The sequence below is a fragment of the Arachis duranensis genome, chromosome 1, assembly GCF_000817695.3.
Source record: "Arachis duranensis cultivar V14167 chromosome 1, aradu.V14167.gnm2.J7QH, whole genome shotgun sequence".
NCBI lineage: Eukaryota > Viridiplantae > Streptophyta > Magnoliopsida > Fabales > Fabaceae > Arachis > Arachis duranensis.
The window spans coordinates 95,436,706-95,463,588 of NC_029772.3; the positions used below are offsets into that span (position 1 = coordinate 95,436,706).

A 26,883-nucleotide genomic window follows, 5' to 3' on the forward strand; every position below is an offset into this window, starting at 1 on the left:
TTCTTTCCTTTTTTTTTTCTTTATCACTTTTACTTTTCTTTTTGCTACGACTAAGCAATAATACATCATGTTCTTTCAACAGCAAATAAAATCAGCTACAAATAATATAATTAAAAAATAAGAAGTGACAAATTTACAATTATAATGTAAAAAATTATAGCAAGTATTTTTTAGATATTATCTTTTATTTTTTAGATAATTATCTTTTTTTAGATTTTAGATATATTATCTTTTGGGCTTTACATACTATTTTATTTGAATTTTAGGGTTTAATGGGTGTCATGCTCAAATATAGATAGACCTTCAGGTTTCGGTTCCTAATATACTAAAGCCGCATTTGTTACTCTTTTCCCATCAAAAAAGTTACGGTTCATCCACCTAGGAATACAGAAGCTTTTGGTTGAAGAAGATCGAAAGAACTACAATATCCAAATCCTTCCATCAATTTTTGACTCTTATAAGTAAAGATAGCGTATCTACATTATGATATGTTTTTTATGATTCAATATGGATGATCTGGATTAATAAATTTATTTATCCTAACAAATGGTATCAGAGTCATCTATAATTAAATTATTAAAAAATAATAAATTTATTTTTTGTTTGTATTCGATTTTTCGATTTAAATTTGTGGACATAAGGTTTCTATTTTCTTGGCTAAGAGTGGATTTCAATATCTATTAATGGAATGATATTATATACATTGAATAAAAAAAATTATATATTAATACTGTGAATTTATATATATCACGAGGTTCTGAAGAAAATTTTATAAATTTTAATCCTGTTACGTCAAGTATGACAATTAATATATTAATTGAATATATGTATTTTGTATTTATTAAATTATAATTGTCTCAAATTTAATGGTGTGTGCCATTAGTTTGATATAAAATTAATGGATTATTTTCTTAAAAAATAAGGATTAATATGTATATGTCATTTATACAAATATTAATTAATCTAAAAAAAGATTTATATTTGGCTAAGTTATGTGTACATATTAATAATAATAATAATAAAAATTAATTGTTACATAAGAAAACTAGTAACAATTTGGATTATTATACCCATCTATTTTATAAAGATTTGGTTTTAAAATAAATTGATTGGACATTATACTACCAAATTAGCCTCTTTGTGAAAATTGATTTATTCAAAATATAAGGAATATGACGATATATAATTCATGCGAATGTTCAGGTCAAAGAAATGTCTATATTTTGCCGAATTATATACACATATTGATAGTAAATACATATTTGGGTAACTAATTAAGAATAAAGTAATGCTGATTATTTATGCGAACAATAATCGGCACAAAGGAAGTTTGTTGTTTGGCCAAATAATAAGCATTGCACACTTTTGTTTATTTTCTATTAATTATGCGGTCAATAATCGGCCCAAAAGAAGATTATTGTTTAGCCAACTAATAGAAAATATATGCGGTAATAAATAGGTTGCGAATTTTAAGTCTTCATGTGCGCATTAAGTCGGTCCAAAGAAAGGTTTAATGTGTGACAGGAATTTTGACAATATTTGATTACTGCAATGAGAGTATCACTTACAGTTAATTTTCTATCCAAAGATTGAAAATTAATGTTATCCTAGATATCTCAATACGGATTTTTCCCATTATTTAACTAATGTTTACTGCATGTTCATTTGTTCTAATCCAGAAACTATGGCTTTAGCTACTAATGTTTCTGCACAAATTAGCAGTATTCCTATGCTGAATGGTTCAAACTTTAAAGTTCGGAAGGATACCGTAGAGATTGTCCTCGATTGTATGGATCTAGATATAGCTCTTCGAGAGGTGAAACCCACTTCCACTCCGAAAAATCTCAATGAGGTTAAAATAGAGAAGTGGGAGAAATCCAATCGAATGAGCATTATAATCATGAAACGCTCAATTCTGAGTCGTTTCGGAGCTCAATTACTGAGGATAAAGATGTCAAATAGTTTCTAAAGGATGTTGAAAAATTCTTTACTAAGAATGAAAAGGTGGAGGCAAGTAGTCTTTTGACCAAACTTGTCTCCATGAGGTATAAAGGTAAATGGAACATAAGAGAGTACATTATGAAAATGTCTCATCTTGCTTCAAAATTGAAAGCACTAAAGTTAGAGTTGTCTGAAGACTTACTCGTGCATTTCATTTTGATTTCCCTTCCTACAAACTTTGGGCAATTCAAAGTGAGTTATAACACTCTAAAGGATACTTGGTCCTTAAATGAGCTTATATCTCACAGTGTGCAAGAAGAAGAGAGGCTACAGCAAGATAAGACTGAAAGTGCTCACATGGCTTCCTCTTCTTAGTATAAAAGAAAGTGTGATACTACTGTGGATGTGCCTTCTCAGTAGAAAAAGGCTAAGAAATAAGATCAAGTTTCAACTTGTTTCTTCTGTAAGAAGGTGGGACACATGAAGAAGGATTGTACCAAATATGCCACTTGGCGTGTAAAGAAGGGTATAATTCTTACTTTCGTTTGTTTTGAGTCTAGTTTAAGTTATGCACCTGTTGATATTTGGTGAGTAGATTCTGCTGCTACTACTTATGTAAGTGTTACTATGCCGGGTTGCTTGTAGAGCCGACCGCCAAGTGATGCGAAAAGATACATCTATGTGACAGACGACAATATAGTTGCAGTCGAAGTTATAGGAATCTTTAGATTATGTTCCACGAGTGGATTTTACTTGAATTTATTAGAGACATTTTATGTACCATCATTTAGACAGAATTTGGTTTCTATTTCTTGTTTGGACAAATCATGTTATTTTTGTTCGTTCGGAGACAATAAAGTCAGTCTCTTTTATAAGTCGAATAATATTTTCTCTGGTCATTTGGTGGATAATCTATATAGGATTGACTTAAATTCCTATAATAATGAAATATTACAAACAGGTACAAAACAAAAACTAAATAAGAATTCGGCATCATTATGGCACAAACGCCTAGGCCACATCTCTAAACAGAGAATTCAGAGGCACATGTCAGATGAAATTCTTGGACCCCTAAATTTAGCGGATTTTAAAGTCTGCATTGAGTGCATAAAGGGGAAAATGACAAACGAAAGAAAAGTAGGTGCCGAGAGAGCTAAAGATGTCTTAGAACTGATACATACTAATATATGTGGCCCATTCTCTAATGTCTCTTGGAATGGACAACGGTACTTTATTATGTTCATAGATGATTACTCTCGTTACGGGTATCTATATTTAATTCATGAAAAGTCCCAAGCCTTGGATATTTTCAAATCTTTCAAAGGTGAAGTTGAACTTCAACTTGGAAAGAAAATTAAAGCTGTCAAATCTGATTGTGGTGGTGAATACTACAGAAGATATGACGGTTCAGGTGAGCAACGTCCCGGACTTTTCGCTCTTCTCCTAGAGGAGTGTGGTATGGTTCCGCAATACACCATGCCAGACAAACCTAGCATGAATGGTGTTACAAAGCGAAGGAACCGAACTCTTAAGAACATGGTGAGAAGTATGATTGGTCATTCATCCTTACCTGAATCACTCTGGAGATAAGCCTTAAAGACTGCAGTGTACATCCTTAATAGGATGCCAAGCAAAGCAGTTAACAAACCCCATATGAAATTTGGACTGGGAAAAGGCCCAGTATAAAGCATTTGCATATTTGGGGATGTCCAACTGAGGCACAACTTTATAGGCCGCATGAAAGAAAATTGGACTCAAGGACAAATAATTACTACTTTGTTGGTTACACTGAGCGTTCATAGGTGTACAAGTTTTACAATCTTGCATCAAGGTCTATTTTGAAACGGGAAATGCGAGAGATGTTGAGTTTGGGGGGAAAGGAAATATTAGGAATGTTGCTTTTGATGAGAATTTTATAACTGACAATGATAAGGATCTTGTGCCTATTATTGTTCAAGATACAGTTATAGTACAAAAGCACAATGAGAATTCTGCTGTAGATCCAGTTATAGTACAAGAGAACAATGAGAATATTGTTGTTGCTCAAGATACTGATACAATACCGAAAAATAATGAGAATTCTCCTCAACTCCAACCCATAGAGCAAGCTCAACAACCTCAAGAAATGTCATTAAGGAGATCCAATAGAGAAAGGAGAAAATCCATCTATGGTCTCAAACAAGTTTTCCGTCAATGGTATCACAAGTTCATCAAGTCATTACCTCATGGTTTTGAGGTAAATATCATAGATGAGTCTATATACCACAAGTTCAGTGGGAGTAAATACATTTTTTTTGGTCTTACATGTTGATGACATTCTACTTGCTAGTAACGATATAGGCTTGTTGCATGAAACTAAGAAATTTCTATCGAACAAATTCGAAATGAAAGATCTTAGTGATGCCTCTTTTGTATTAAGAATCGAGATACTAAGAGATCGCTTTCAAGGTATTCTTGGATTATCACAAAAGAACTATATCAAAAAAAAAATTTAAGTAGATATGTCATGGAAAGATGTAGACCAATGGACACACTCGTAACTAAAGGAGACAAGTTCAGTCTCAAGCAATGTCCTAAAAATGATGTTGAGATGACAACAATGCATGATAAACCTTATGCATCAGTACTAGGGAGCTTAATGTATGCTCAAATCTGCACACGTCCCGATATATCATTTATAGTGGGAGTGTTGGGTAGATACTTGAGCAATCCAGGCATAGATCATTGAATAACTGTTAAACGTGAAATGCATTATTTAAAGAGAATAAAGGATTTCATGCTTACTTATCGGAGATCAGAAAATTTAGAGATCATTAGGTACTCTGGTTTCGATTTCATGACATATGGTTGCGAAACTTTGTCACTGAACTTCGTATAGTAGATGACATTGAAATGTCATTAAAGATATTTTGTGACAATAAGTCAGCAGTACTATACTCCAATAAAAATAAGAGCTTGACAAAATCGAAGCATACAGACATCAAGTTCTTAGTTGTCAAGGAGAAATGTTAAAAAAAATAAATTTTCATAAAACATATAGGAACAGAGTATATGCTAGCAGACTCACTAACCAAGGAATTGATCCCTAAAGTCTTTCATGAGCATACAACTCGGATGGGTGTCAATATTTGTGATGCCTTGGTTTGGTGGGAGTTTATTTTATGCTATATGTCCTATGACAGATATTGAGCTATTTTTCTGCAGAATTAAGTTGATGATTTATTTAATGTGAAATGTTCGTTTTGCAATATTTGTATTGTGTTTGATCTCAATAAAGTTTTAAAGTTTGACAAGTTGAAAATAGACATGCATGAGATCACTTGGCATGTAATTTCCATATTACTCATCCAAATTTGATCTATATCGTTGAGTATATTAGGATGGTGATTGTCGTGGTTTAGTCACGACATTAATGTGATAAAAGTTGCGGTAGTTCCATATCTAATGTATGAGACAGACCAGATTGTTAAAGTAACGAGAGAAATAGCATTCAGATACGTGCATAAAGTTTATAAAGTGTGATTATGTCAAGAAAGAATATATGTATAGCCCAAGTGGGAGATTGTTAGGAAATTATTTTAATTTCATAAATTGTTTGTGGGCAATACATATATTAATTATAATAACAAATTATGCTATTTCAAATTAAATGACTTATATAATGGTGATCTCATTTATTATTATAAATGCTAAATTGAATAAGGGTGTGTTTGACAAACCCGTTTGAAGAGAAAAAATACGTTTAAGCTTATTGAAAGTTTCAATTTTTTGTTTGGCTAACTTTTGATTTGGCAAACGCAGAAGTAATTTTGATGTCAAACCCAAGTTTGCCAGAAGCAACAATTTCTAGCTTCTGCGTTTCACTAACGAGCTTTTAGCCATTTACACTAAACATCTATTTTTTCTTTACCAATTTTATCCTTAAGACATGTTATTGGATTATTTATGGAATTCTTATTATTTCTCTTTATATGAACTCTCTTTTTCTTTTATTTATTATTTTTATTTTGTTGTTAAATTTTTATTTGACATTATACACTCTTATAATTGTGATTTTTGTATATTATATTTATTATTATCTTTTCAAAATATGATTTATTGATCACATTAGGTAAAGTAAATTAAAAAAATTAACCATAAATAATAATAATAATAGTAAAAAACTATAGGTACTAAAAAAGAGTACTAAAACAACTAAAAATATACTATATAAAATACATCATCAAAAACTTTTAGATTTGTTTCCATCTCTTCCAGGATAAATATTTAATTTTATTATTTTTAGTATTTTTTTGTATAATTATAATTTTGGTATATATAATTTTTTATTGTAATTTTTTTATAATATAAATTATGATCCCATTAAAAAAAGATAAATTAAATAAAAAATTAATCATAGGTATTAATAAAATCATAAACGTTGAATTCCAAAATAATATTAAGAATCAGATTATTGAAAAAATTAAAACAAAAATACGATGTAAAAAAAATACTAAATTAACATTTTCACGTTAATATTTAAAATTTGAAAAAATGTAATATATTTGATTAAATACTCTTATATATATAATTCATATTTCTTATTTTTAATATAAAATATATTTTGCTAATTTTTATATGTTATTTTTTGTAATTTTTCATCTAAAAGTAATTTTGAATAGTATACTCCAAATAATATTTATTTTATTATAATCCATTTTAATATAAAGATAGCCAAACATAAATCACTTTAATACAAACTTACTTTTCATCAAAATCAAGTTTGCAAATCAATTTTATACAAACTCCCGTTTGTAAACTGTAATCCAAACACACACTAAGTCATTATTACTTTTGATTTGGAATTAAATGAGAATAAAACCAGATATTATATTTTGTTCCTTAGATAATTATCTTTTTTTATTTTAGATATATTATCTTTTGGATTTTAGATACTATTTTATTTGAGATTTGGGGTTTAATGGGTGCTATGCTCAAATATAAATAGACCTTCAGGGTTTCGGTCTCCAATATACCAAAGCCGCATTTGTTGCTCTTTCTTCATCAAAAGAGTTGCAGTTCAGTCACCTAAGAATACAGAAGACTTTGGTTGATGAAGATTGAAATAACCACAAGATTCAAATCCTTTCATTAATTTCTGACTCTTATAAATAAAGGTACGTTTCTGCATTATGATATATTTTTGATGACCCAATATGAATGATCTGAATTAATAAATTAATTTATTCCAACACATATCTCCTAAACTTAATTTGTGTAACTGTGTAGATAAATTGAGCTTTTATAAAAATGTGGTTATAACTCGAATGAGATTGGATGCTGAGTTTTTTATATGATAATGCTTGAATGCTTATTGCCAAGCTTTTTTTATATTATAATATAAAATTATAAAGTATAAATAACAAAAAATATATGAAATTATTTTATATAAAGTAAATATATTCATGAATAACTTATTTTAGAAATATATTTTAGAATCAATTTAAATTAATTTAATGATTAACTTATTATTAGTTTATTTAAATAAGTTTAAATTTTTAATTTACGATAAATTATTTTTTAACTTATCAAGTTAAAAAATATCGTAAAAAAATTCAGACATAAATATAGAAAAATAAATATACACTAATTTATACTATAAAACACATATGACTTTTGGAATTTAATTGCGATAAAATCAAAGATTATACGTTACTTACCAAAGAGGCACATCAATGTTCAATCTTAAATTCTAAAAGTATATATTATAAAAATAAAAATTGTGAAGCTAAAATCTCTCGTTTTAATTGCGAAAGTACACTACATGCCACAAAAGAAAGGCAAAAAAATTGCGCCCTGAAATCCCTGTCTCCGCTAAATTCCTGCAATCTCAATCAAATAAGGCGGCAAATTGTTAATTAATTATTAATTAATTAATTTAATTATAAAACCCTTTCTGCAATCTCTCTCTCTCTCTCTCTCTCCGTAATGTGGGTTCTCTTCTTGATTGCCCACCTTCTTTATCTTCCTCTGCAGGTACGTTACCGCCGATCCTAAAGCTTGAATTTTTTTACCGTTCCGATTTTGCCCTTTTCATTAAAATGGAAAGGAACCCCTAATTTGAAGGGATTTCAGCTAACGAAGAATCGTGGATTTGCTTCTCTTTTCGTTACATCAAGCATTGAACAATGTTGTATATGGCTATGGGCTATGCAAGTTTCGTTTAATAGGGTTTATGCACATTGCAGGTTATAGTGTAGTCTTAGAAGGAAGGGAGAGGGAAGGTGTTTGTGGCAATGGAGGAGCATAGTCAATTGAAGCGTGCCATTATTGATTCCTCTGCTGGGGCAATTTCCGGTGGAATTTCAAGGACAGTAACCTCTCCCCTCGATGTTATTAAGATTAGGTTCCAGGTAGTTTATTCTTTTGTCGTTGCCTCCTTTCAAGTTTATTTTATTTCCCTCAAAAAATGATGTTTTATTCAATATTCATATTCATTGGCAATGATAGGTTCAACTAGAGCCCACATCTTCATGGGCTTTACTACGCAAGGATCTTGCTGCACCATCAAAATACACTGGTATATTTCAAGCATCTAAAGATATTTTCAGAGAAGAAGGTTTTCAGGTCTAAACAATAGCGCACAGTTTATCCAATTCTGTTCAAGTGCATTTTCTCTTTTAAGTTATCACTTATCAGCATAAGTTTCTATGATAAATTTACAGGGTTTTTGGCGGGGGAATGTACCGGCATTGCTTATGGTTATGCCATATACAGCTATACAGTTTACAGTTTTACATAAGTTGAAAACTCTTGCCTCTGGTTCTTCCAAGTCAGGTATTTTACTTTATTACTCAGTGTTGCAATATACTCGCTTTATTAGCAAAGTATTTCTTTGAAGACTTAGGCGGTGTTTTATCAGTTATCATGTCATTATCACTTATACAACTTCTAAATTATTGTTTCATGAACTGTTGAAACTCTTGCGGATATGTCGCTGGATTTGATTTTACCAAATGTACTTTGTGCGAGGCTTTATTGAGTAGGAGGATGTTGTCGGTTAATGTGTGTTTGTATGCAAGAAAAATCTTTGCCCATGCATGGTGTACGTTTTAGGGATGCAATTACTTGTCAGGAAATATCTCATACCTTATCCAATTCTTGGTCTATATTGTTCATTGGTTTCTTTTTCTGTTGGCTGCAGAGGATCACAGTAGTTTGAGCCCTTATCTGTCCTATGTCAGTGGGGCATTAGCTGGATGTGCAGCTACAATAGGGTCTTACCCGTTTGATCTTCTCCGAACCATATTAGCTTCTCAGGGGGAGCCAAAGGTATAGGAAACAAGGTTATAATGCAATTTCAAAGTTAACCTGTGTAATACTTAAGTGCTTTGAAGGCTAGTGAATCAAATAACTGGTCTTGTTTTTGAACACCCTCTGCCAGCTGATATGCATTTTTCCTTACCATGATATGCTTAAAATTTTAAGTTGGCATTGTTCTATTTTGTTTGTTCTTTTTACCCGTTGCAAAGAGTGTGCTTCTGGCTTCTCCCCGTTGATTCCCCATTCCTTCTTGTCTAATTATAGTTATACTGCCAAATTTAGTTTGTCGTCTTATATCCTGTTTTGTTGCATTGGGCGAAGCCAAAGCCTTCATTAATGAATTCTTGAACATTCTCTATTTATCCCTTCCTGTGAATTTTGTTTTCTGTTAACATGAATATGCTGTTTTTGCTCTTCTTCTCTGCTTTGTTCTGATGTACTGATCTCCGATGTTGTTTTGGCCCTTTCGAAATTATTTCACATTGCAATTGCTTGCTAATATCTTGCCAAACCATCAGGTGTATCCAAACATGAGGTCAGCATATCTTGATATTGTCCAGACTCGAGGTTACAAAGGCTTGTATGCTGGATTGTCACCGACGCTAGTTGAGATTATACCTTATGCAGGCCTACAATTTGGCACCTATGATACATTTAAGCGTTGGGCCATGGTAAATTTCAGTTGCCATATTTAAAATTTCTTACTTAATAGTTGACATAATTATGATCCGCATTCATTGGTTCTGATTATTAATTTATTAAGCATTGTATGAAATTGTAGGCTTGGAACCATAGATATTCCAATACCACCACAGGAGGTAACCTCTCTAGCTTCGAACTTTTCGTTTGTGGGTTGGCAGCTGGAACATGTGCAAAACTTGTCTGTCATCCGCTTGATGTAGTCAAGAAAAGGTTTCAGGTAAAACTTCTGCCCATTTCAATTATTACTTCTGTTATCATTACATCAAAATAATTAAATTTTAGAATGTTAACTTGTGATAACCACTGGTGCATATGCAAGCTGTGTCATTCTGAAACATGTTGAGGATATTGAAGAAATTAGAAAGCTAAATGTTTTGTTGTTGCATACGTTATGTTGATGTAATTATTAATTTTACTCTGTTTGCTACAGATTGAGGGGCTTCAGAGGCATCCAAGATATGGAGCAAGAGTTGAGCTTCATGCATACAGGAATATGTTTGATGCCTTGAGCCAGATAATACGGTCGGAAGGTTGGGCCGGTCTATACAAGGGGATAATACCATCAACCGTTAAAGCCGCACCAGCTGGGGCTGTAACATTTGTTGCATATGAGTTGACTTCTGATTGGCTAGAGTCCCTTTAAACTTGAATTTCCACACTTCTTTTTCTTTTCATTTTTTTTAATTACCCATTCATTTTTGAAATATGAGGTTGATTCCCTCATAGAATAGGAAGAAAGCACGAGGGATGACCTAATTGATTTTGGTTACACCGGTAGTTCATAAGAGTAATGTTCCTTTAGATGGAGGAAACTTAGGATGAAGGAGGATCTTAGCATACATCAATACGTGTTTACCTTTTTGTTTTTGGGAACTGAATTATATAGCCTTGCCTGAATGAGGTGTGGTTGTTCTAACTAATGTTTTTCTTGAATTGCAAATGTAAATTTACAATATGATACACCTATCCATGTGTTACATTAGATTTGAATTTGAAGAGGTAAATTGAAGCGCTAGTTATCGTTTCTCGTTTGAGACCTCAGCTATGCAGATTATTTTGCATACTGTGTTCTACAGAATAGATTAATGCTACTAACCTGTGAGTAAAAAGAAAGAAATCTAACCATATATTTCAGGTAACTCTCCTATAAGAAATTACATTACAAGTACAGTATCTTACAGAGTAAGATAGCTTAAGCTGCTGCTGTTAAGACTTTAGAGCTTTGAATGAAAAAAATGTTGCCACTAAAACTTGGTAGCATAGAAGAAAGAACAAAGAACATTGTTGGTCATACCAAACCCTTATTGAAACTCATCCTCCCACAAATGCACTCAAAGCTATCCCCTGTCAAACAAACCTGTTAGCTATGCTTGTAGAGCTTTATCTTGATGATTTGTTTTTTTCTTGGTTGCTATTTTCCGGAGGGAGTGACAGGAACTGGAAGATCCTCTGAATCTGCACGGCTTCAATCCGGAACTTTTCAGCAATCTTGTGGACGTCCATTGGTCCTCTGTGATCTTCATCCCTGCCCTCATGCAAGAGGAAGATATGGCGCAACTGAGCCACATTCAAATTGCCTGTAGGAACAGGCCTTTCTTCATACCTACCAGAATCCGGTTTTGTATCTCGCAACTTTGGCATAGGCCTCTTAGATTTCTCTACCACAAAAGCCTGTAAAAACATTATCATCAGCATGATGAGGCTGCCACACAATAAATTTTGCAGCAATGAGCAATGCTTAGATCATTCAAGCTGTGTTATTCACTATGAACTCGGTAAATTTTAGAGTACTAAGTGCCTTAACAAACTTGGTAGATTCAAATGAAGACTCAAACAAACTAGAATCTGACTATGTCAAGAGTAAGAATGAACCCAAGCTCAATAGGGAGAACTGAGTAACAGTTCATAGAGAAGAATCAATGAATCAAAACTCAATGATAACAATTCACTAATAAACCAATCACTATGAAGCTATTCCTATTTATACTCTTAATTTTGTATTTCTGTATCATACGCAATGTTAATTCCATTGTTGATGATGAAGCAGTATTAACAAGTTTTGCATGGAATTAAAATGGAAAAGAAACTGACCTCACCCATTTCGGGTTTCCCCCCAGGTTTTGCAGTAATTCTACCAAGCATTTGACCAAGCATGGCATCGTATTTTGGATCTCTTTCTTCCAGAACATTCTCCAAGTTAACTTTAGAGCCACCATCTTAAACGAACACAACCACCACCAATGCCATCAAACAACCCCATTTAGGGATCACAAATTCACAGTTCGCAGAGTCAAAATCCACAATTAAAAAGAAAAAAGGTAAAAAAAAATAATAACTGCTGAATACAGAGCACCTTGTATGGTTTCTAAGTAAGAAACAAAACTAAAGGAGCTAAATTTCTGGGAACCGCAAATCTTTAAAGTAACTTACCGGCGTTTAGTGTGTCCTGCGGTTGTGCGGTGGCCTTGGAAACATCCACCTTCCGTGGCGGCGGTGGATCGACGACCTTCTTAGGTTTGGGAATATCGGCTTCGGAGGAAGCTCGTATTCTTCCAGATGCTCGACGAAATGCCTGACCCATCTCTCACCCTCTCACCGCTTCAAATGCACTTTCCTTTATGTCTCGCCTCTTAAACCTTCCTATTGCGACTATTTGTTTAATTTATTTATACTTATTTTATGAATTTTATTATTCAGTATGAATAAGTTAGTTTTTTATTTAAATAAAATAAATTACTCATTTATTCAAATAAATCGTAATACACAATTTTAAACATTTAATTGTGTTTTCTATGAAAAAAACGAATATAAAAATTACAATGTTTACGTTGATGTTGCCAATTAAAGTTGAGCAATTTTTTTCTTCCACATTTTTTCCAGTAAAAATGAGCATAGGAGAGAGAAAATTAATAAATTATTATCATCCCCTCTTTATTTGCACATAATTCAATTGACAATGATAACAATCATTTTTTCTCTCCTCTCTTTTTTTTTTGTCTATTTTCGTTGGCAGCAATAACAAAAATGCAAAAAAAATTATTCACCTTTTTTTAATTTTTGTTTTCACCTTTTTTTGTCAGCGATAACACAACTAAAATACACAAATTGATAAATTTATGTATTTTAATTTAAATTGGTAAATAAAAAAGTCTAAATAAGTTTACAATGTTAAAAATTTTACAGTACTTAGTTTTTAGAGATAAATAATTTTGGTAATTTGGTAAACTGATTTTACGAGAAGGGGGAGATAAAAAAAAATGTAGTAATGAATTCCGCTACGAAAGTATGTGACAAGTGACAAGTGGCTCCGTTGTTGAGGGAACAACAACGATGGAGACATTCATTATTACACAAAACTCAACTTACAACTACAAGTAGCACACAATATCTGGTTGAAATGTGCAATCCAATTAATCCTCCTTACACTTGGAAGCGACACAATTTATTATGTTTGTGACCGAAAGTTAGTTGGGGAACGGAAACATTAAAAATAAATAAATAAATAAAGAGCAGATCATAAAGGACAAATTAAACGAACAAGTGTCGCAAAAGCACAATAGAAAACTAACGGTTGTTTTGAAACAGTGTGTCAAATAAGATAGTGCACAAAATTTTCTGGATAAGGTAAACAATTCAGCTCCTGATGATAGTCTCAACTCTCAAATAATGTAATAGGAACTTGGATTAGGACTGCACAAAAAGGTTGAAGAAAATGTATCTACTCAATGTGTAAGGAAAAGTATATTTATCTATGTAAAATACCCCTTTCATTCCCTCCAATCCATTATTGGAATCCAAGAGGGGAAGGCAAATCACTAGTAACAAGAGGCAAGTAATTGTGAATGAGAATCACTTCATATATGCATGTATAATGAATATTTGGAGTAATCATTCAGGAGGACACACCCAAAGAGGGGAAAAGCCTTCTGAAAACCACTCCATTTTCCTTCATTCTGTCCTCATTTGACAGAATTGGCAAGGTTAAACATGTAACTATAATGAACAAAAGAGAAGAAAAAGAAGGAAACTAGAATCATAATGTGCATTGTCTTGCAGTGTGTATTGACAGGTGGGAACACAGCATAGAACTTCAACTCCAGAGACTTGAAAGAAAGCACTTTCTCAGATCTTGTTTGAGTGCAAAGAGACCTGAGGGATCTCTATGTCTCTCTTTGCAGTTAATGGTAACATTCCCCATGGAAATTCTTCACATCTCTAAAGCTGTAAAACTGAAACCTTCCTTCTGATGTTTGACCCCACCAAACTGGCAACAATAATCAATCATCCAGGGCACAAAATCAAGGAAGTATTATTCTCCATTGTCAGTCATAAAAGAAGCTTGGACACTCGGTTCCTTTTATCCTTCAGTAGACTTGAAGTCTGTACATAACACATTGCTGTTACTGCTGCTGTTATCGTTACCATTACCATTATAGACAACATTTGCTTTTTCATCTTTTTCAAGACCTGTGACACCACTGCCAGAACCTGCCGCTTTGCGACGTCGGGGAGGTCTGGAACTGTCTTGGTGGTAATCCCGACGACTTCGCTTCTCCTTTCTGTCAAGATATCCAAATGCTAAAGCTTCCAGCACCTTTGCTGTGGGAGGGCGGTTTCTTGTGCTCTGTCTCCTGGTTTGTATGTCAGGCTGATGGTAAGAGTGATCCACAGGTTTGGAGACTGTTGCTACACTGAGCTCTTCTAATTCCTTGCTTGTGTTCTTTTGCTGCACGTCAGAAGCTTCATTCTCAGAAGTTTCATCGCCTTGAACTTCAGGCGCAACAGGTAAATTAAGGTCAATTAGAGTCCGCAGCAGAGGTTTCTCATGTCGATCCTTGGTACCTGAAGAACTAGTAGCAGGAATAGCTTCTGTGCTGATAATTGAGCTGGAATTTGACACTGGACCTGCTAGTGTCTCATTCCCCTGGGTTGGAAGACCAAATAATGAGTTACTTTCCTGAGGTGGAATTTTAATTGAAGGAACATTCTCACAAAGTCCAGAGTTATAAGCATGATCACTGGCCTTCTCTTGTTTTACAGCTGGAGTGAAAAATAAACCGGCAGTTACATTCGCACTTTGTTTCGGGGTGTCAGGATAGAAACTAGCCTCCTCTTGTTTTACTCTGGGAACTATAAACAAACTAGCTGTGTTGACATTTTTCTTTGGACGGCTACACGCAGTTAATCTCCGCCGTCTTTTTGCAGCGGGGACTAAATCTATTTTGTTGTCAGATATCATTCTCTGTAGCGATTGGCACTTCATACCATCTCTTCTCTGTGTGTTATTGGGTAAGTCTGTCTTCTGGTCCTTGGAGGCAGCAGATAGAGCAGTAGAATCCATGCTGCTTATCGAAAGCTCCCCTTTAGAAGGATTGCTTTCTACACCATGCAAGTCCGAAGAAATTCCGCCTCCAGCCTTCTTCCTATCATAGTACATGGTGTTGACAGATTCCGATTCATTTGTTTGTTCCTCTGAAGTATCTGAATCATTTTCAAAAGCAGAACTTCTTAAAACTTCAAATGGTAAGCTTCTCACTTCTCTCACCATTTTCATCTTTTCTCTAACCAGACTTGTGTCTACAACAGTAAATTTCATTCCATCCATGCTGCGGTTTGGAGGTTTTACCTTGAGATAGCAATGGCGTGGCTGATCAGGGGAATTCTCCCTGTCTAATTTTGTTTCTTCACACCACCCATTCCCATCCCTCTCAGTGCAACCATTATCTGCAACTTTCTCAAGTTCAATTAGCTCAGGATCAGAAGCAACTTTACCCAAGACATCACTGACAGAATCAAAATAGTGATTTCCCTTCACTAGTTTCCTTGAAAACTTTTTGACTCCAGGGACAAGGAAGACCAGAGCATTCTTGGACGAAACAGCATAATTGTAACAACTTGGCTGCTCAGAGTGCCATCCCCTTGCAAGTAAACGAGGCCAAACAGCTTCCCAAAATAGATCACTGGTCCGAGCCTTGCTTAATCTGAAATCACCAGTTAGAAAGCTTATTATTTCCCCAGATGTAAGCATTGAACATGCTTTGCCAACTGGTATTTCTGGGCGAAGAGGAAGTCCCTGAGTGGACTTCATAGAATCTACAGCGAGACCTGTTAGATCTTCCTTCCCTTTACCAATTCCTACTGCCTCAACGAGAACTTTGAGCCCCACTAAGGCCTTTAAAGTTAAAACATAATCTTCTAGAAGTATTTTCCCCTCTACAAATGTCTTTGACACCTACCAAGTAATTCAATTTGAATATAATTATAAGACATTCCTAGTAAATATAATATAATTATAAATTAAGAGGCAGCAAACTCATCAAGATGGCTTTCATACAACTACTGAGGTTCATTAGATAAAGACTTTCCAAGTCGGTATAAGTGATCTACTACAAATTTTTTCGAAAGAAATTATGGCTTTGAAAGTAAACCCAATCCTCAACAGAAATAACATCTTTGCTATCAAACTAATGTTTCACTGAGGAATAAACAACTGATAGATCTCATCCATGACAGTGAAGAAATGAGGTAAAAACATAAATCAGTACCTCATGTAATTTATTGCGGCATTCATCTGATATGTTGGGTAACAAACGAGACAAAAGTTCTTGTTGCCTTGGTCCTGTGAAAATCTTTTGCCCAAAAATGCATTTTCTGCTTCTCATTTTCCTGCAACCAGACCATCTTTGATATCTGTCAGACTTGTAAAATTTCCCATAATAGAATGACAATATATCACCCATCTTCTTATTGCCAATGAATTTCTTCACTTGAACAAGATTCTTCCCAAATATATATAATCCAAGGATAAAACTGCTCTCTTCAATTTCATTCCAGGTGTCACTTGCAGCCCCCGGAACCAGACGAAGGTCTTTCACTCCGTGCTTCGTCTCTTGCTTAACATTGGGATTTCCCAATTCCATTCTATCCACCAATGTGCTGTCAGTCACCTCGAGCTTCGGATTCAGTTTTTCATAGTCCGGACCACCCTGAGTCTCTTTGACGCATTCAAGTTTTGAAGATTCAATTTTCTTGCCAACTCCAGTTGATGACTTGCATGCATTTTTCAGATGATCATGATTATAGTTTCCAACTTCATTTGTAAGCCGAATCAATGGGATGGGTAATCCTACTCGAAATGCATGGAGAGCACTAACTGTGCTTTCTGCCTCATGTGAATTCTTTTGTAACCAGGAATAATCAGAATTTGATATCAGTGATGGAATCTCGACCTGGTACTCCTGGCCCACTCGAGGAAACACATCTGGATCACCGAAATTGTCATAATCATCAGAAAATTCTGGAGTAAGTGATTGCTCATCTGCCTGCTCATCTACACAATTCACAAGTTTATTCACTTGCACCTCATCCACCTGCAACAAAATTTGAACACAAATCTCATCGACATATATATGTATACATATTTTTCTTGAAAAAAAAAAAAGAAAGAGAATTGGTCAAGATAAAGTAAATTAAACACCAGCATTTAAGAATGAAACTTGAACTAATTCAGCTCAAGCAGAGTCTCCAATTTTTCATTTTTTATTTCTTAACTATATATACATGAATCTCATACCAACCAAACCACCTCTACATCATAATAATAAACCGTAATAAGGAGTAGAGATGTTATATTAATTTATGACAAGCAAGCAGAAGCTGAGATAAATGAACCAGATCCGTTTCATGAAGTAAGATACGAAAGGAGAGGAAAAGTTGAAGACTTTACACAAATGCATGAGAACCCATTAGCTACATTACTCTTGAATGCCGAAAGCAACACAATCTCTACGAAACCACCAACACTCAAAGCTGAAACACGACCTCAGCAAGGCACAAGTAGAAGAACACGACATAAAAATATTATATATATTTTTATATATATTAAATAAAAAAAAAAGAAAGAAGCAGCAAGAAAAAGACAAGCAGAGGCACAGGTTCCACAGTGAGAAATCCAATATGATCCAAGAAAATTCGAGTTATTATTTACTACGATAAGAGAGCAGCAGCAAGTACATTAAGAAAGACCGTACAACGAGATAGAGAGAGATAGAGAGAGAAGATTGGGAGTTAGCGGAAGCGGTTACCTCCATGGAAGAAGCAGCAGCAGCAGTCGGTGAGACCCACATGAAGAAACGAAGCTGCAAAAACGGGTCGTGGTGGTTACGCACCGATTGGCCAAGTTGCAGATTGGAAATAAAGAAAACGTGAAGAAAGCATAGTTTTTGATGATGAACCAAAAATAATAACAACACACAGAAAAAAACACTAATCTATACATATTATTATTATTATTATTATTATATTATAATAAAATACGAAGTCGTGCACACAAAGTAGAGAGAGAAAGAGAGTGGTGGTGGTACCTGCGTTAACAAAGAAGAAGAGGTTTCATGGCTACGAAGAAGGTTGAATTGAAGATGACTGTGTTCTCTCACCAAACCAAACACCTTCTTCTTCTTCTTCTTCTCCTCCTCACGCACGCTGATTGATATGCACACACAACACAGAAAATAGAGATATATTATATATATATTAATATGAATAATATTATAGAATAATAAAAAATAGTAGTACGAGTTTGGAGAGAGAAAGGGGTCGGGACGCGCTTATGGCGCGTGAGAAACGGAGTGACACGTGGCAATGGAGATTCCGATTCCAATCATAGAGAGTGTGGTGAGTGAGAGTGAGAAGAGGAGATCCTACTGCGTGAAATTGCTTCGCCGTTGCCATTTGTAGTTCTCATCCCTCCCACTTCTCAACCTTTGTTAATTTTTTGGTGAAATTTTAGTTAGGTCAATTTTACATGAAATTAATAATTAAAAATTGTTACATAAAAATTTAATGAAATTAGTCAAATTATTTAATAATTTTTAACTATTAATTTTATGTAATACATTATAATTGTAATTTAATTATATATAATTTTAACTACTTAAATTTTGTAAAAATATTATTATATATTTTAACTAGTGTTTTTAGGAGGATATATTTAAAATATTTGTCAGTAAAATGGAAATGTATAAAGTAAGATTTTATTTTCTTGTAATGTGTACAGTGTGTCAGGAAACTCAACTCAAGACATTAGTTAATAGGTAAGCGTTGAACATATTTTCAAATCTTCATTAACGATATATTAATAATTACATACTTCATCCGAGAGAGATAATAACTAATCCCAACTAGCAACTGGATCTGGTAGTCTTATCCTTTTAAACGGTTTGATCCATCAAAATCTTGTTTTTCCTTAAAAAAAACACACAAATAAATTCCTAACATTTTGTTCTACAAATATTTAAATTTTTGAAGATTAAAAAATATATTTAAATTTTTTATTTTTTTAAAATGTTAACATCTAATTTTTTTTATCCATCCAAGTTTGTAAAACATAACGAAAATATATACGTGGATGTCGTTCTTCAAACATAACCGTTATGATATTTTACATGTAAAGTGTAAAAAGATAACGAGATAAAAGAAAGAAAAAATATAGATAGATAATAAAAATATTAAATAATGTGAATAATAGATATATTAAATGTTTATTTAGATAAAATATTTTAATTTTTTTAAAAGAATCAAGCATAAGAAACGTTAAATAATGCTGTATGTAATTAATTTTCATAAGTTTCAAAATATTATGTTTAGAAAAAACAATTGTTAGTTATACTATTAAGCATATGACTTGAATACAATAATTAGATTATATCTTCGTCCACAAAATATTGTATTTCAATTTTTAAGACAATTTAACATTATTTTTAACAGAGTAAAAACGGGAATCTAATATTTATTTCCCTATAAATAAAATTTAAAATCCCATATTTTAAAATTTAAATATCTTAATTTTTACTGAAAGTTTCTAGATTTGAAATTCTTTTAATTAATTACTCAAATAATTCACCTAATTAAACATAGTTTAAACTTTAAACCTAAAGCCCCACAGCCCACAGTGTCATACCCCTTACATGTAGCGCGTTTACGTGGCCATAATTGGGACGTCTAATGAATTCACCAAAATACCCCTCACCAGTTTTGCCTATAGAAGAAAACACATGAAATAAATAAATAAATAAATTAGCAGCAGAATATGGATATTAATCTATTATAGTATATCTACTATATACGAATACGATCGGGAGATGGAGCTTTCATTATTATTTTTGCGTTATTATAAGGTGAGAATTATCTACTTCTACTCCACGTGAGGCTTCTCAATTTATTTTTATTTTGATATATTAATTCTTCAAATAATATGTGTACATAATTACATATCAATTATTCTACCTCTCAAACTCTATTATTTCAGATGTAAAAGATATACTCTCAAAGTTAATCTCTATGTATATTAACTTTCCGAAGATATAAAATTTTGTTAAAAGATTCACGTGATGATATATATCAAATAAATCCAATATTCTTTCTAGAATAAAACTTGAGATATATTTGATGTCGCCTGTGGCTTATATAATAAGAGCCAAATTGATATCACATCTTTAACTTCCAAGGAACTATTAAATATAAAAAAAAAAAATTAAGAACCAGCAATGTGAAACCACAACAACAACCTATTTAATATCTAAAAATATTTCAAGGAACAAAGTTCATAATTACTCCGTTCCAATATTTAATGCTCACGCTTATTATTTAAAAAATTATGATATAGGAAAATTTAGTTGCATAGAATAAAATAAGGTGAGTTCTATGGTGTAGAAAGAAAAAAATTTCTACAGCTATAGATATGTGTTGGCTCATTAGAGAGTTTGACAAGTGTTTAAAGAAGGAGACAAAGTTTATACTCTTTGTAGGAATGATATAAAAAAATTCTCTTTTTTATATAGAATTTAAGTAAGTAATTATTTTCATTATGACTAATTATGTTGACATAATAATAGACCTCATCATAAATTGGATTTCTGTTTTATTATTGTTCGAAAAATAACGACTCAGTTTAAGCTATTAACCATTTAATCTAAACTTATTTTTTATTTACAAAATATATAGTAAATTATTTTATATGGCAATATTGTTTAAAAATAAAGGGTCGTATGATATCTAATAAAAAAAATATTTGTGTCATAAGTTTTATATTATTAAATTGTCTTAAAAGTATGTTTACCATCACAAAATTTAAAAATTGTAAATAACAATATAATAAATAATATTTTTTATTGTTAACTTTTAATTTAATTAAACGTATTTAGTGAATTTAGATGCTAGCAAAAATTAGTGTAATTTATTTTATTTTAATAATAAAAAGATCATTAAGTATGTATTGCTCATAATATAAAAAAAATTAATTACAAATGGATATTGTTAGTATGACTAATTATGTAATATGTGAGTCATATTTCTGGAATACATTACAATTGTATTTTGGCTTACAATATAACACAATGAATATATTTTTTATTTGGAGCTTATTTATTCCATTGATTTTTATAATTTTATGAAATTTTTAATTAAGTTTTTATATATTTTTTTTAATTGAATCTTTGCTCTAAAGTTTTTTTAATTGAGTCTCTATACGGTAAAAAAGGACCTAATTAAAAAAATTAATGCAAAAACCAAATTAAAAAAATATAAAGACCTAATTGAAAATTTTGCAAAATTATAGAAACCAACAAAATAATTAAATTTTTATTTGGATTTAACAAAGTTTACTATAATAGTAATAACAATAATAAATATGGATTAAAAATAAAAATAATAAGTTAGTTTATTAAAAGATTAAAATGATTCAAAGTTCAAACAAAATAAAATATATAAACTGAAGTCTTTTATTGTAGTTGTTAAAGATCGATAAAAAAATAATTTTGTGGTGAGGTTTATCATCTTACTAAATTTAATTTTAATTAGTATAATTAGTCAATCAAAATTTTGACCTAACCACTTGTAGAAAAAACAAGGCCTTTGTACTTCTCCTGCAAAGAGTACAGATTTTGTCCCCCTTTAAACACTTGTCAAGCTCTCCAATAAACCAACACATATCTATAGGTATAGAAATTTTTTTCTTTCTACACCATAAAACTCACCATAAAATAATCCTTACATTGTTAGTATACTTCTTTTGAGTTGAATATATCTTAATGAGAATTTTAGAAAAATGACTTTAAGTATACCTTTTTTTTTTTGGGTTAATAACGCGGACAAACGTCTAAAAAAACTACACAATAATATTATCATCAACTTACTTTTTATATCCATTATTTAAATAGTCTATACATCTAAATCCTTTTGTTAACTAAATTTAACTAAATTAATCTAATATAATAAAAATTAATTATGATCATTATTATTTTAAATTTTATTGTTTAATTTAGTTGGAATTAATTTATAAAAAAATTAAAAATATAACATTACTCATAAAAAATAATTAATAATACTCTTCATGGAAATTCGCTCTTCTGTTAATAAAATTTTAATACAAAAGTCACATGGTTGAACGCTTGAACTCAGTTTATAGTTTTTACACGTCCCGCCCTTCTTTGAAGAAAAATAAATAACACGTCAAATAATAATAATAATACAGCGTCCCTAATAAAAAGAAGCATATTATTGTAATATATATGGCTTACTATATTTATAAAAAATGGAAAATGAAAATTTTCAAAATAATTAAATTTGATATATTGTATCAAAATTTACTCCTATTTTACTTAATGAGTGAAAAACGTATATAATGAATTATATAATTAAAAAACATAATGGAGATTAACTTTTACATAAACTATACATGTTCAAGTAATAAAATTCAAAATATTATAAAATCACGCCAGATTGCCAAGTGATAATAGAAGTGGTAATTATCTATTAAGATGTTGCAATTTTTTAAAACTTATTGGATAACAATATGAAGTTGTTTTTATTCTGTTAATGTATAAAAATTTGTACCTCCAAACTCTTTTTTCTTTTTACTTCATGATGAGTTATTTGAAATTTATTTATTTTTCATTAATGTTTAATGAATTTAAATAAGTTTCTTGGTCTTAAAATTGTACAAGTGTTTTCTTAGCTTAAGCTTTGATTAACAAGTACAATAGAAAAATAAATGGTACATTTTGACATGTAAACGTAGTCATTATGATTGTGCAAAACTTGGTTAGGTTTGGCAGCTAAAGAAAAGTCTTAGTAATTTTCAGAGTGGTACAATCAACAATAGGCCCACTCCATTCATTGGTAGGCATCCATGCACAGAACGGTTTGTTTATATCACTGCCTCCAACACTATCTATTCTCTCTCTCTTTAGTGTTTAATCTTTACACAAAAAGACATAAAAATAAGGGAAAAAATGGCTAATTTTTTTAGTTATGGAAGTTTAAAATGTGTTATGCTCAATTATGAAAAAAATTGTGTGTTTTTTTATAGATATAGAGATAATTTTTTTTAAATTGAAATTTACAAATCGGAGGCTCAATTTTGTTTTTGAAAACAAAATTTAGGGTCAGATTTGGGGTAATAGAGAAATTTGAGCCTTAGATTTGTATGAGCTGAAAATTTTTTTAAAGGATAAATAAACTGGTGGGTCAGTTTTGTAGAAAAAAAAATGAGTCAGATTTGTGGTATAACAAAAAAATTAAAATACACAAAACTGTGCCTCAGTTTTGTGATTATCTATACAAAAAAAAACACACCACTTCTCCACATTATTTAAAAACACCACCACAATCTCAATAATAAAAATAAAAAGTGAAAAAAATAGGTCCTTAATTTTTTAATTTAAAGATATAAGTTTCTGATTAATTGAACAAACAATTTTTTTTAACTTTTTAAAATATGAGACTTTTAAATTTTTTCGTCCATCACTTATTTATCTTTGATATAAAAAGTCAGGATCTATTTGTCATTTACTCTAAAAATAAACATAAGGTCCAAAAACATAAAGGATATAAACAGATTTCTTTGATATAATGATATCAATATGAAATTTGTAATGTAAGAAACAAAAATGATAATATCAAACATGCACTTCCATAAAAAAAGAAAAAATGCACGTGACAAAAACAAATATGCGATAAAATATTTTGAGCTAAAGAGACTGAGGTTGTGACTGATTTTAGCTTTGGTATGTGTGTTTTCATTATTAAAAAAAAAGAAAAAATAATCAAATAAAACCAATTCGGGACCATCAAGAACCAATGTATGGAAGCTATTATAAATGGCACATTTTAGCAACAGTATATGTATCATGTTTGTTTGATTCAAACCAATGGATATCACAATTGACTTAGATACATCTATTTAGTTAAATGTATTGTGAAGTAAAACTTAGAAAACTTGATTTTTATTTATTTATTTACACAAACACTTTTTTTGTTTAAATTTTCTAAAACTGAATCATACATAATAATCCCAACTAATAAAGTAGGATAAACAGCTTTTCATTTCTCTTCATATTGTCACCACCAGAACAGCAAGTTGCAAGAACCTTAATGAGTTAGTGGTGGCTACTGCCGTGGGATTAATCCATTAGGGTAGACATTCGAGTTTTGTCTATTTACATCCGAAACTTATCTTAAGACCCAACTTCCATATTTAATAAACAAGAAAATGATAGGGACACCCAACTAATTGAACCTACCATCCAAATTACCCTTAAAGAGTGACTTCCGTGACGATACAATGGTTGAAACTTGAAATGAAATCATTCTTTAATACAATAGTGAACTCTACTGCAACATGACCTAAGGGTTTCATCACAAGTCACTTTCTCCTAAACTCAACTTTCACTAATCCATTGAACGATAGCCTGAAGTCCTCATCACAAGATTAGTCTTTCTGTTGGGTCCAGATCTTCACAGTTTTGTCATTGCCAAGAGCACCGGAAGCGATCATGTTCTCCATCGGGTGACACGAGACGGATACAACAGTATCAGAATGGCCTTCCAATTTCTGCACTATTTTCCTTGTCTGCAGTTCCCACAAGTATATACAATTATCTTCTGAGCCACCAACAACATACTTCCCATTTGTTATAGAAAACGCGGATGAAAGGCAATATTTTGAGTTAACATGACCGGTGTAGGTCTTCAGAAACTTGCCAGTAGAATAGTTCCAAAGCCTCTGCAAGGAGAGAAGAATTGAATGAAGCACAAAAAAGATTAATAAACTGAACAAGTCAGTTTTAGCCAACTGAGCTAACATCCAAGGCACATTGGCTAGTACCTAGTCCTCAATTAAGAAGAAGAAAAATAAAAGGAAAAACTAATAAGTTTAAGTACTTACCATCTCATTCATCATTCCTCAAGTCCCAAAAAACTAGTTAAACTTTATATATGCTTTTTCTTCCTAAGACCAAATATGCATACTACAATTAATCAATAAGAGACACAGCATTCTCGAAAAGCTCAGGCTGAAAATCTGAAATTGAAAAACCCAACGGCATTCAAGATCAAAACTAACACTATTCTTCTATAATCTTGAGGAAAATAATAAAAGAATGAACAGAATTGAAAATTACCAAAGTGTTGTCCAACGTGCCAACGAGGATGAACTTGCCATTAGGGGAGAACTTGACAAAGGAAACAGGAGGGTTCTCATCGTCAATGAGAGTCTTCATACAGTGGCCAGTGGAGGCATCCCAAATCCTACAGAGCCCATCGTAGCTACTAGAAACAATAAGAGAACCGTCGCGGTTGAAATCGACCGCGGTGACAGGGTCAGAATGTGCTGGAAGGACCTTAAGACACTTACCGGACTTAACGTCCCAAACCCTAACAGTCTCATCGAAGGAACCAGAAACAATGATGTTCGATTGGGGGTTGAAGTTAACACAGAAGACGTAGTTGGTGTGGCCATGGAGGGTTTTGATGAGGGAGCCGGTGGGTACATCCCAGAGGCGGAGGGTCTTGTCATCGGAGGCGGAGACCAAGAATCGAGAGTCTGAGGAGAAGGCCAGATCGGAGACGCCCTGCTCATGGCCCTCATACTCCTGCATCGGCGACAGAGTGCGGCTGCCGGACTCAGAGTCTGAGTTGGTGAAGGCGTAAGTGCGGAGGGTCTTGTCCGCTGACGACGATGCCAGGAGACGGCCATTGGAGGAGAACTTGACGGCGGAGATGGCGCGCTTGTGGCCAGTTAGGGTTTGTGACAGGGTGTATGGCTTGAACGATTCCGATGGCTCCGTCGTCATTTTACTCTCGGTCTGTGGATTGTTCCTCTAATAAAAACTTGAGGGTTCTGTTTTCTAAGAGTGAGGCGTGTTGGTATTAAGCATAAAGTGAAATTAACAACATTTAAACTTTGCACACAATTACTTTCAAGTTGACGTAGTAGCGATCAATCACATATCATTCAGTGTTTCCCTGTATTCAAAGGTATTAACTATTAACACAGACGGAAATGATAATTGCCTGGTTTCTGACATAGTTACGAAAATGTCAGTAACACGATGATTATGCGAGTTCATATTTCAATACACAATTTGTTTCATTTTGTGATTAAATTACAAGTATTCATTTAGGCAATGAGCACAAAATTTATCATCAAGAAACTTTAACAAAATCTAACAACAGGAAAGGGAAAAAAAGCAAGAACAAGCCAGTAACAATTTATCATCAACCAGTAAGCCCGTAACAGAGTTAATCAGCCCAAAACAAGCAAGAACAAGGCAGTAACAGAGTTAAAATTTATCATCAAGCAGTGTGCAGAGCCAATCAACCAAGAAAAAGCACCGAGCACTGACTGAGCATCCGAGGCATTACCTTCGGCGAGGGCAGTGACCAGAGATTTGAGGGAGAGCGACGGACCACGGGGGACGGGAAGCTGGCAGCGAACACTGGTAAGCTGGCGGCGACGGTGAGACCAGCAGCGGCGCAGTGGAGGCTAGGGTTTTCAAGGAAGAATGGGGAAGAGCTCTGAGTGAGGGGAAGCCTGAGAGGGGGAGAAACTGGTTTCTGATTTCTCTTTTGATCTTCTCTATTCTATTCTGATTTTTGAAG

The 26,883-nt window shown here is 32.6% G+C and overlaps 5 protein-coding genes across 7 annotated transcripts; 2 read left to right on the forward strand and 3 right to left on the reverse strand.

Annotated features, from left to right (window-relative positions):
- Positions 1-1,684: 1,684 nt before the first annotated feature.
- On the forward strand, positions 1,685-2,316 carry LOC107464464 (uncharacterized). Its single transcript, XM_016083385.1, has 2 exons — positions 1,685-1,852; positions 1,963-2,316. The coding sequence occupies exons 1-2, from the start codon at positions 1,685-1,687 to the stop codon at positions 2,314-2,316; spliced, it is 522 nt and encodes a 173-aa protein (XP_015938871.1).
- Positions 2,317-7,785: 5,469 nt separating this feature from the next.
- On the forward strand, positions 7,786-10,932 carry LOC107464210 (mitochondrial thiamine diphosphate carrier 2). The gene is made up of 8 exons (XM_016083138.3): positions 7,786-7,956; positions 8,169-8,333; positions 8,431-8,547; positions 8,646-8,757; positions 9,125-9,252; positions 9,762-9,914; positions 10,025-10,162; positions 10,376-10,932. Exons 2-8 carry the CDS (start codon positions 8,217-8,219, stop codon positions 10,586-10,588), a joined length of 978 nt encoding a protein of 325 aa, XP_015938624.1. The 5' UTR covers positions 7,786-7,956; positions 8,169-8,216; the 3' UTR covers positions 10,589-10,932.
- A 116-nt stretch (positions 10,933-11,048) lies between these two features.
- Positions 11,049-12,583, reverse strand: LOC107464216 (uncharacterized). Its single transcript, XM_016083145.3, has 3 exons — positions 12,376-12,583; positions 12,037-12,161; positions 11,049-11,616 (listed from the first exon to the last, which is right to left on the reverse strand). Exons 1-3 carry the CDS (start codon positions 12,524-12,526, stop codon positions 11,326-11,328), a joined length of 567 nt encoding a protein of 188 aa, XP_015938631.1. The 5' UTR covers positions 12,527-12,583; the 3' UTR covers positions 11,049-11,325.
- Positions 12,584-13,675: 1,092 nt separating this feature from the next.
- LOC107464222 (uncharacterized) lies at positions 13,676-18,492 on the reverse strand. Its single transcript, XM_016083156.3, has 4 exons — positions 18,309-18,492; positions 18,030-18,083; positions 16,491-17,315; positions 13,676-16,177 (listed from the first exon to the last, which is right to left on the reverse strand). Exons 2-4 carry the CDS (start codon positions 18,069-18,071, stop codon positions 14,303-14,305), a joined length of 2,742 nt encoding a protein of 913 aa, XP_015938642.1. The 5' UTR covers positions 18,072-18,083; positions 18,309-18,492; the 3' UTR covers positions 13,676-14,302.
- Positions 18,493-24,303: 5,811 nt separating this feature from the next.
- LOC107464230 (COMPASS-like H3K4 histone methylase component WDR5A) lies at positions 24,304-26,840 on the reverse strand. 3 transcript variants are annotated; one of them, XM_016083167.3, is made up of 3 exons: positions 26,647-26,840; positions 25,404-26,122; positions 24,304-25,006 (listed from the first exon to the last, which is right to left on the reverse strand). In XM_016083167.3, exons 2-3 carry the CDS (start codon positions 26,073-26,075, stop codon positions 24,713-24,715), a joined length of 966 nt encoding a protein of 321 aa, XP_015938653.1. In that variant the 5' UTR covers positions 26,076-26,122; positions 26,647-26,840; the 3' UTR covers positions 24,304-24,712. The 3 variants fall into 3 exon arrangements, with proteins under 3 accessions (XP_015938653.1, XP_020981827.1, XP_015938650.1); XM_021126168.2 differs by having other exon boundaries at positions 25,404-26,129; XM_016083164.3 differs by having other exon boundaries at positions 25,404-26,247.
- Positions 26,841-26,883: the final 43 nt, after the last annotated feature.

Bases quoted from the DNA above. Each gene is read 5' to 3' on its own strand.
- LOC107464464 (XM_016083385.1), top strand. From the start codon at position 1,685: ATGGCTTTAGCTACTAATGTTTCTGCACAAATTAGCAGTATTCCTATG. The intron at 1,853-1,962 runs GTTAAAATAGAG...GATGTCAAATAG, and splicing joins CTCCGAAAAATCTCAATGAG to TTTCTAAAGGATGTTGAAAA.
- LOC107464222 (XM_016083156.3), bottom strand. From the start codon at position 18,071: ATGTGGGTCTCACCGACTGCTGCTGCTGCTTCTTCCATGGAG. The intron at 17,316-18,029 runs GTAACCGCTTCC...ATTTTGTTGCAG, and splicing joins CTGCTGCTTCTTCCATGGAG to GTGGATGAGGTGCAAGTGAA. The intron at 16,178-16,490 runs GTACTGATTTAT...ATTACTTGGTAG, and splicing joins GCCGCAATAAATTACATGAG to GTGTCAAAGACATTTGTAGA.
- LOC107464230 (XM_016083167.3), bottom strand. From the start codon at position 26,075: ATGACGACGGAGCCATCGGAATCGTTCAAGCCATACACCCTGTCACAA. The intron at 25,007-25,403 runs GTAATTTTCAAT...CTCTCCTTGCAG, and splicing joins GCACGTTGGACAACACTTTG to AGGCTTTGGAACTATTCTAC.
- LOC107464210 (XM_016083138.3), top strand. From the start codon at position 8,217: ATGGAGGAGCATAGTCAATTGAAGCGTGCCATTATTGATTCCTCTGCT. The intron at 8,334-8,430 runs GTAGTTTATTCT...TGGCAATGATAG, and splicing joins TTATTAAGATTAGGTTCCAG to GTTCAACTAGAGCCCACATC. The intron at 8,548-8,645 runs GTCTAAACAATA...ATAAATTTACAG, and splicing joins TCAGAGAAGAAGGTTTTCAG to GGTTTTTGGCGGGGGAATGT.
- LOC107464216 (XM_016083145.3), bottom strand. From the start codon at position 12,526: ATGGGTCAGGCATTTCGTCGAGCATCTGGAAGAATACGAGCTTCCTCC. The intron at 12,162-12,375 runs GTAAGTTACTTT...TGTTCGTTTAAG, and splicing joins GCAGGACACACTAAACGCCG to ATGGTGGCTCTAAAGTTAAC. The intron at 11,617-12,036 runs GTCAGTTTCTTT...ATGTTTTTACAG, and splicing joins GGAAACCCGAAATGGGTGAG to GCTTTTGTGGTAGAGAAATC.